The sequence below is a fragment of the Zingiber officinale genome, chromosome 3A, assembly GCF_018446385.1.
Source record: "Zingiber officinale cultivar Zhangliang chromosome 3A, Zo_v1.1, whole genome shotgun sequence".
NCBI lineage: Eukaryota > Viridiplantae > Streptophyta > Magnoliopsida > Zingiberales > Zingiberaceae > Zingiber > Zingiber officinale.
Window position 1 is genome coordinate 58,056,747 of NC_055990.1, and position 10,146 is coordinate 58,066,892.

General features: G+C 33.4%; 1 protein-coding gene across 4 annotated transcripts in view; it reads right to left on the reverse strand.

Moving 5' to 3' along the window:
- Positions 1 to 9,151, reverse strand: part of LOC122051927 (COP9 signalosome complex subunit 7-like) — a 29,846-nt gene extending 20,695 nt beyond the window's left edge. For all 4 annotated transcript variants that reach the window (XM_042613265.1, XM_042613264.1, XM_042613267.1 and 1 more), the window contains exons 1-2: positions 8,936 to 9,151; positions 8,762 to 8,837 (exon numbers count right to left, since the gene is read on the reverse strand). In XM_042613265.1, the coding sequence (XP_042469199.1) occupies positions 8,762 to 8,837; positions 8,936 to 9,100 (241 nt within the window). In that variant the 5' untranslated portion in view covers positions 9,101 to 9,151. The remainder of the gene's footprint in view (positions 1 to 8,761; positions 8,838 to 8,935) is intronic.
- Between the last annotated feature and the right edge of the window lie 995 nt (positions 9,152 to 10,146).

Consider the following 10,146-nt stretch of genomic DNA (forward strand, 5'->3'; position numbering starts at 1 on the left):
ATAATTTATAACCTTAATGAAAAATGAATTTAAAATGAGTTTAAGAGGGGAATTAAATTTCTTCTTAGGGTTAAAAATAAAACAAACTAGTGAAGGAAACTATATACACCAAACAATACAAAAGAACTACTTAAGAAATTTGAAATGAAAAATGCAAAAGAATTTAAAACTCCAATGACAACAAACATAATATTAGATAATGATCAAAATGGTAAGGCCATAGATCTAAAATATTATAGAAGTGTGATAGGTAGTTTAAGTAGACTCGATATATTATTTGCAATAAGCATTGCGCTAGATACCAAACTTGCGCTAAAGAATCTCACTTAACACATGTTAAAATAATTTTTAGGTATCTAAAAAGAACAATTAATGTAGGAATATGGTATCCTAGAACTGTAAGTTTTGAATTAGTTGGTTATTCTAACTCAGATTATGTCATATGTAAACTAGATAGACAAAGTACAAGTAGAGGTTGTCAATTACTAGGATCCTCATTAGTAAGCTGGTTTAGTAGAAAACAACATGGTGTTGCACTATCAACTATTGAAGTCGAATACATAGCTATGGGAGAATGTGTTGTCCAACTATTATGGATATCCCATACCTTAAAAGATTTTACATTAGACTATAAAAATGTTAAAACATTTATTGATAATATCAATAAATCTTACTAAAAATCTAATATATCACTCTAAAATAAAACATATAGAAGTTAAACATTATTTTGTTAGGGATCATATTACAAAAGAAAATATTGAACTTAACTACATTGAATTTAAGTCAAACTTAGCAGACATATTTACCAAGACTTTACCTGAATTAGAATTGAATAGTTTAAGGCGACAATTAGGTATGTGCTTTGTAGAATAAGTATTTATTTTTGTGTTTTTTTTTGTAACTAATAGTTTTCAAAAACTTATTTTTATTTTATATCCATGATTTACAAAAAATTAGGTTTTCCAATATCAAGATGGAATTAGCCTAGGCAATACCGTAGCGATCCAATAGCTTTAGGAAGCCAACATCTCACCAACACACTAGGATCCCTTGTTTGTGTATTGTTAAACATAGAACGGTGGGAGATGCTTAGGCGTTAGCCTAGATTTCATATGGTTTTATGAATGCATTGATATAAATCCGGACTTTAAACATACATTGATCAAATTGGGTGTTCTTGCTTAGTAAGAACTAATTGGAATCCAAACACTCAATTTGACTAACTTTAGTTAAATAAGCTGATATCTTATGATAAATAGCTAAAAGCTAAAGTTGGATATTTCAAAATAAGGATTTTTTTTTCTAGTTGTTTCATCTATACATACTTGGACTTTAGGATATTTTTAATTTAAAGGGAGCATTAACATCGATCTTGGAAGAATTTTTTTTTCAAAACTTATTTTCAAAATTTTTCTTTAGAAATTTCAAAACATATTTTCAAAATTTTCCTTAGAAATTTCAAAACTTATTAGAAATTTCAAAATCTACTTTCCTTAAAAACTTCAAAAGTTAGAAATTTCAAAATTTTCTTTTATTTTTGAAATTTATCATACACTTATTTTCTAAGGAAATTTGTGAACATATTTATCTTATACAATTTTCAAAATTTATCTTTGGTTCAAAATTTCTACTAAGAAAATCCTTAGAAAACTTTTCAAAATTTAACACTTATCGTTATGAGTTTTTCAAAACTTATTTCAAAATTTTTTCTTTGATAATTTTTAAAATAATTTTTAGATTTTTTTTAGTCTTTCAAAGATCTTTTTAAAATGAATTTCAATATTGTTTTTCAAATACTTATATCTTAGATATTTTTCGAATCTTAGTACCATCTCCAGTGTTTTCAAATTTTATCAAAACTCTAATCTTAATTGATGCTTGTGTTGTAACCCTAATTTTTGATGTATATCAAAGGGGAGAGAGGTTAAATTTAGGGAGAGCTTATCCAAAGGGGGAGAAAGTTAACTATCATGTTTTAACTTATTTAAACCAAGTTGTCAAAGATCAAAAAGAGGGAGATTGTTAGTACAGGGAACACCATAATCGAACCTATGTTTTGATATTGTCAAAGATTCAAGTTAAGTTTTATTGTTATCGGATGAATTAATCAAGTGTGCAGGAAGCTCAACTTGAAAAGTCCTAGTAGATCAGCTGGACCCGATACTAGGCACGGGAAGTCTCAGCAGATCGTGGAACCAGGCAAGAAGCCCAGATGAGTCAAGTGGACTTGACATTTGGCGAGCAGACTCGATAGGTCTGGAAGACCCGATATCGAGTCAAATAGAAGCTCTGACAGCTGATCCGATGCTGAGCGATTAAGTCCAAACAAGTCTGGAAGACCTGATATTTAGCAAGTAAGTTTAGGTAAACTACGGGAAGTGGTGAAGTGAGGTTGTGTCCCATTAGGGGCAAACATTAGGTACTGATCCAACTAAAGAAATCGACAAATGTTTCTAAATTGAGATCAAGACAGTCACATTCATGCATACAATATTCACTAATCTTGCTCTACAGATTTATGTTCTAACTCTGTTTTGCAGGGTAATTATTACTAACACTATCTTTGCAGAAAATGAGGTTCGAAAAACCATCAGAACAGTGAAATTCAAAACAGAACAGAAAAGGGAACAAATTGTTCAGTCGACGGACAAAGCCCTGTCAACTGAACACCGTGATCTCAGGTATTGGGCAAATCATATCTGAGCAAACGGAGGGAAAGCAAAGTTTAGTCGACGGAAAGATCTTGATCCGTCGACAAAACAGCGAGATTTCCAAAATTGAACAGATCGGATAAAAAGGAAGATCCGTCAACGAATAGATGGATCAGTCGATGAATAGGTTAAGTTGACGGAACAAGCCCTATAAAAAATAGCCCTTGAGCTCTGAGCCAGATACAACGCGCTATTCTCTGCTCGTGCAAGCTGCAACTACTACGACGCCGAGAGGCTTTCGACAACCTACGCTACTTCTTAGATTCATCGTTGTCGATATGCACATTGTACTCTCATTTGTAATATCAGTTTATCATTTAGTAGATTGCCCAATGAAAGTGATCGACTCCAAACCAAGTAAAAAAGAAACGTGTTCTTTATTTTTATTTTTACTTTATTCTGCTACTTACTGTAAGTGTTTATAAAAAATAAGAAAAGTTTTTAAAGTTACGAGATTCAACCCACCCCCCCCCCCCCCCCCTCTCTCTTGTTCTTTCACGATCCAACAGTCTAGACAAGGAATTTTCCAAAAAAAGTTTATGTATCAATATAGCCCAACAAAATGGAGTGGCTAAGAGGAAATATTGTCATTCGTTGGAAATAGCTTGATCTCTTATGTTTTCTACTGGTGTTCCAAAATATCTTTGGGGGAAGTCATTCTTACTTCTACATATCTCATAAATCAGATGTCATATCGTATCCTAAAATTTGAAACGCCACATCAAGCCCTCATTAAAGTTTTTCCTCATGCTAGGGTTCTTTCAGAGCCTCTGATCTTCCTTTCAAAAATTTTGAGTGTTTTGCATTTGTTCATGTATACCCTCAAAATAGGAGTAAACTTGATCCAAGATCCACAATGTGTCTTCATAGTTTACTTCACAAATAAAAAAAGGATACAAGTGTTTTTGTCTTAATACGTGAAAAATATTTGAAACAATGGATGTGACATTCTTTGAACAAAATCCTTATTTCTCCAAACTTGAAATTTAGGAGGAGAATCAAAGAGAAATTCAGCTTTGGAGTTGGGATTCCTCACTGTTAAAACAAAGTCCAGTCCGTGAACCTGATCCAAAAAATTTGTCACTAAGTCCAATCTGTGAACTTGATCCAAAAAATTTATCACTAAGTCCAATCCTCACCACCTGATCTTACTTCATCTAAATCTCTATCTAAACCTCACCAGTTCTCAACTAAAATTCCTCCATCAAGTCTATCCAATCCGCCGCTGTCAGGTATATTTACCAGGAAGAAAAAGTAAACTCGGGAGGAGATTGAGAATGTAGCACATCTCACACCTGTCCAAGAACCTGCACTAGATTCAATTACTGTGGAAACTAGCACAGGAGGTGAGAATGAACTAGAACAAAAAAGGATCGGAGGAAATTCAAGTCGAAGATAATTTGGAATTACCTATTGCCTTGAGAAAGATACTTGAACCTGATCAAGAACTTTATGTCATATGCAGGTTTTCTCAGTCTCATTGAGCATTTATTTCAAGGACAGATAATGTTTAAATTCCAGCAAATATTCAAGAGGCTCTAAGTCAACCGAGTTGGAAACAAATTGTTCAAGAGGAGATTATGATCTTGGAGAAAAATGAAGATGGATTATTACTAAACTCCCACCAGGAAAGAAAATTGAGGTGTAAATGGCTCTTTACCATGAAATATAAGGCAGATTGGAGCATTGATAGGCTCAAGGCCCAATTAGTAGCAAGGGGCTTTACTCAATCCTATGGTGTTGATCACCGAGATACCTTTGCTCCTATTGTGAAGCTCAACACCATTCCAATACTCCTCTCATTAGCAGCAAACTTGGATTGGTCATAGCCACTTTTCATCAACTTGATATAAAGAATGCCTTAATGAAGATCTTGAAGAGGAAGTCTATATGGAAATTCCTTCGAGTCTACAAATAATCAACTGCAACAATAAGGTGTGCAAGTTATTAAAATATTTGTATGGACTTAAACAATTTCCACATGGTTTGGCAAATTGTCACAATCAGTAAAAGAAATGTATTTGTTCAGTGTCAAGCTGATCATACTCTCTTTATGAAGTGCTCTCCTGAAAATAAACTAGTCATCCTCATTGTATACATACATGCAAGAACCCCTATGGAACCTACTAAGAAGTTAGGGAATGAAGAGGAAGGAGTTTCAGTAGACAAAGGAAGATATCAACTCCTAGTGGGAAGGCTCATTTATCTATCCCATACTCGACCTGACATTGATTTTGCAACTGAGTGTCGTAAGTCAGTTTATGAACCATCCACAGAGGAGCACATGGAAGTTGTGTACCGAATTCTCAAATATCTAAAGATGACTCGTGGAAAAGACTTACTATTCATGAAGAATGATTGTAGATATAAGTCTAATAGTCCGGTGCAGACTGGGCAAAAAGCCAGGAGGTCACTAGGGGATTTGCTTGTTCATCTGGGGTAACCTTGTAACATGGAGAAGTAAGAAACAGTGAAACAGTGCCTAGGTTGAATTAAGAACCTTATCCATAGCCATTTGTGAAGGAATATGGATCAAGCGAGTTATGGTCAAGTTGGAGATAGAGTTTGAGAAATCGATGAAGCTAAAGTGTGATAATCAGGCTACTATTAGCATCACAAAGGATCCACTTCATTGTGACAGAACAAAACATGTGAAGATTGATCGACATTTCATAGTTGAGAAGATTGAGAACTCGAAAGTGAAGTTGATCTACACTCCTACATGAGAGCAACTCGTAGAAATCTTAACAAAGGTGCTGCTAAGACCTAACTTTGAGGAACTATGTAACAAGTTGAAATATGTACAACCGGACTTGAGGGGGAGTGTTGAATTTCCCTCAAAGTTAGCTTATTTAGAATTAAATCTGAATTTTATCCTATAATCTAGATTTTCCATTATTGGATAATTTGGATTTCCTATATTGGATAAGCTGGATTTTCCTATATTGGATAATCCTATAATCTGGATTTTCCTATATTAGATAATCTACATGGGATCAGGAAAAGAAAACAAACAATGAACTTCTTCAATTAATTTATGTCACAAATAGTTGTTGGATTCACCTATCTTATGAGCTCACTCACAGTTATCTAAACCAGAATCAGTAGCAAGATGAGATGGTCAGAAATCTAAATATTGGTCATATCAAAGTGGTAAAATTGGTGGCATTGTAATTCATAGGAAAAATAATAAAGATATTGTATGATTTCAGCAATCTCTTGGTCAAGAAATGTAGCAAGAAAAGGAAAAAAAATAGATATAACTGTCACTATAAATTTGCATTGCACTCTCTAATAAACATTCTAGCTTACCAGAAACACGTCAAAAGCATAATAGGTAAGAAAGCAAAACAAAATTTGCATATGGAAGTCCTCTCCTTTCCATTGTCTACCTCTTAGCCCTTATAAAAATCTCCAAGTCATCATATGGGAATGGCACTTTCTGACAATAAGCTAACCACAACCAGACAATGTGATGATCTCTAAGCACTGACTGATCCCTCATAGCTCATACCATGTAGCACAATCCCAAGAAGAAAGGAGTTTGGAATGATCCAAGGATGACGCAAGGAGTTGATACATCCCATTATTTTTGGTGGATTAGCAAAGTGTTTAGTCTGCAAACGTCATTGTGTGTGTAGGCTACCAATTCCACATATTTGAACCTCCTAAACCTCCTTCCAATTCATAAAATAAAATAAAATAAAAAATAAAATAGATTACTTTAGCTAGGTTTAGCACTACATTTGCATTTCAAGTGTTGGTAGGTAAACGTTGTTTCGTACAGTTGTTTAGTGTTTGGTAATCTACATCTTAAGATTGTTTTGTAAAGTAATTTGAATCCTATAAAAGTGTACTTAGAAAGCATTTTTCAGTTTAAAATAAAAATTAGAATGAAATAGAATTATTAATTAATGTTTGAAATAAATTATACATATTCTCATCGCAATTTTTAAAATCTTAACATGCAATTTAGTGTAATATGTTATCTGTTATTTAAAATATAAATATCTCAGTGATTAAATTATTAATTTTCATTTTATTTATAAAACAATTATTAGATGTTTCTATATTTATCATTAAATAATAAAGGATATTAATTCTCTGCTTGTGTTATATTGTTTCTAGTACTATTATCTGTCAAAGACTATTAAGTTTCTATTTTTCATATAATATAACAGAAAATGGCAATTGAATAAACCATAATTTTTATAAATTTGTATTATTTTAATATTTTATAAAGTTTTGACAATTAAATAATCATCAAGGAAGTAATTAATTAGTTAAAAAATACTTTGATATTTAATATTAATGTGCACAATATATTAATATTTCTACAATTTATCAAAAAATATTATAATAATTTTAAATGTATTCAAAAATTTTATTGAGAAAACAGCTTATGGAGTGGGCTCTTCCACCCACATTGGGAAAATGAACTTAGGAATGCAGTGGTTTGAGTGCAAAAGACGGAAAAAAAAACTTACACATAATTTTATCAAACAATAAAGTTTACTCCCAAAGTGTTGTAGCCCTTGAGAGCCCTTTGGTAAGGCATTCCAAAACCCAGTGTTCATTGACAAGTCTCCTTCAATCGGTATGGTTAACAGGCCACTCCCATACAACTATAGCGAAAGTGGTTGGGTAATTAATTGTGAAGAATTGTGCTCCGCGAGTCCCAAAATCAAAAGGGGAAAATTCACAAATAATTTTAAAAAAAGAAACCTCAATATGAGACCCACTTTCATATTTAAACTTTTAAAATCCATGTCAGCTGAGAAACCCACTTAACTCGACGTTACAATCCTCACATTTGACAGATTTATGCATCCCAAATTTATACATCCAACACAATATCGATGGTATGATCAAAAGTGATCAAGTCTAAACCTTTTTATTGCAATCTCCATGGCAAATCCTACTCTATGGAGCCTTCAGAATTGAAGTCGAATTTGATCAAGAAAAAGGGGCATTAAGTACAAATTTAAGCTTTGCCTTACACTTGCTGCCAAAGCCATTGCCTTTGACTCTCAAGTTCACAAGCCAACAAATGTTCCTTATGATAATCGAAGATCAAAGGCATTGCCACTACTCTTGTATGTCTTGTGAGAACAAAGCAAATTGAGATTGAGATTGAGATTGAGCATCATTTCATTTGTGAAAAGGTGCTAGATGGTATCATTCAAATGACGGAAGTGAGATAATGTTACAAATTTTTTCATGATGTCTCTCCAAAGGATCTTTTGAAGCATTTAGAGTCAAACTTAGACTTGTCTCCAAAAAATCACTTTAAGGGGAGTGTTAAATTATCATACTAAATTTTTGATAAACATTTGATTCTTTTAGGCATTAATTATGTCTCTATGATAGATTAAGGCAATGTCTCTTAGTAAAGAGGAATCTACTCAAAGAGCCATGTCTGCTCTAGGAGTAATGTCAAGGGAGACTTGTATCTATAAATAGGAAAAGTTGCTAGGTCATTTGGTATCCAAGTTCTACAAGTGTACAATTTCCAGTATTCCACTCTAATGATACTTTGTAAATTTTTTCATAAAAGGTGAGTGAAAGTTTTATCTTTTCACTTGTTCTTTTGATAGTTCTTAAAGAAGGTTGATGTAGAAAATTACTAAAACGGACAACTTAAAAATAAACTATGAGATAAACCATTTCTATTTCTAGCAGCTTGGTTTATGGCAAACTGATTGCCTATTAAATCTAATTACAGTTTTAAAAATACTTAAATATAACTAAGTACAAATATGATTATTTGCTGACCATTAGTACATAAAAGAGTAGCTACTCTCCATCTGTTAAGGCCAAACAATCAGCAATATAAAACAAATAATCATTTATAAAAGATATTGAGGAAAATGGTTAACACAGTTAATGGTTCGAAACTTTGGGATGCCAAAAAACCAAGTTTAAAAGCATCACCTTGTCATGGAATTCATTTCATAAGCCCATCAATCCATTAGAAAAACACCGGACAAGAAAAGGAAAAAAATTGAAATAAGAAGATGCAGAAGAAGAACGTTCAAGCTAATTCTTACGCTTGTAATCACTCCATGTGCCATAGGAAAACAAGCGCAGCACATCAAGAGACGACGAGTACTGCGTTCCTTTCAGCTGCACGACAGATAAACAGTCTAAAAGGTGGAGCAAACGAAAACGAAAACAAAAATTTACATGAAAAATATAGAAGAAAGGGGAGGATAGAAGAGCACTTTGGCGAGGTTGGGGACGGAGAGAATTTCGGAGAAGGCGAAGAGAGAGGGGTGAGCGGTGGCCTCGAGGATGAGGGCGGCGAGGTTGGAAGCGGACGCATCTTCGCCGGCGGCTTGCTTGACGAAGTGATCAATGAGCTCCGATTGCTTGCGTTCGATATCCATCGTCCCCCTCGGGAGATCTCTCGATCGGCTCGAAGTGTAGGGTTTGTTTGATTTGCCAGGTACCCACTTTTTATAATATTTGAACCGACCCAAAACTCCCTCTCATACTTGTGGGGCCGGGGTGAGGGGGCCGCTGGGTTGGCGGTTCCAACCTTTTTGCATCATGAACCGACCCAAATATGCATATTCGTTTTAATGTTAGAAAAGTGATAGTAAACAAATGGATTAAAATGATTTTAGTATGTACGAAAGATTGATCTTAATTGAAAGTTTCATACGAGTTTATATTGAATCATAATTTGAAAATATTATGAATATTATTAGATAAGAAATTCTTTCTTATATGTGAGGGTACAAATTTAAGACCTAGTCTGAATTAAACACTTTTTTTTTTTTCAATGCAATTCTGGTCTATAATTATTTCCGTACTTATTATACTGAAATATACTAAAATATATTGATATTATTGATATATTAAAAATTTTAATACGATATTATATTATATTATATCTTTTATATCAATATTGGTTTAAAATAAGGATGGATATAAGATATTTGCTTATTTACGATGAAGTGTCAAGTCCAACCAAATGACTCTTGTATTCCTTAAGGACTAACTTTATATTTAAGGGTGGAACCACATGTAGAACTACTCGGGCCGTAGCTCGAGAGCCTTATTACTTTGAAAAGAGGCAGAAATGAAAATTGTAAAAAATAGAGTACGAAAATTTGTTAATCATGTGGATTTAGCCCGAGGGCTTCTCAAAACCTTATATTTTCTTTTAGCTAGGGTAGATCAACCCGTGTAAATTAGTTCTTCTAGTTTCGTTATTATTTCCATTGAAATATCAAAACTCGCTCCTTCCAGCATTTGTTAGTTTACCAACATGGTTTTGCGTGTCATCTCACCAGCCTTCACCAACTTGTTATTTCACCTCCTTTATAGGGTAATTGTATTATTGTCATCCTCCAAGAGATGCACGCTCTATGTGTTGGTGCAATCGACCTCCAAGGTTTTAATGTCCGACAAATATGTTTAAGTATGT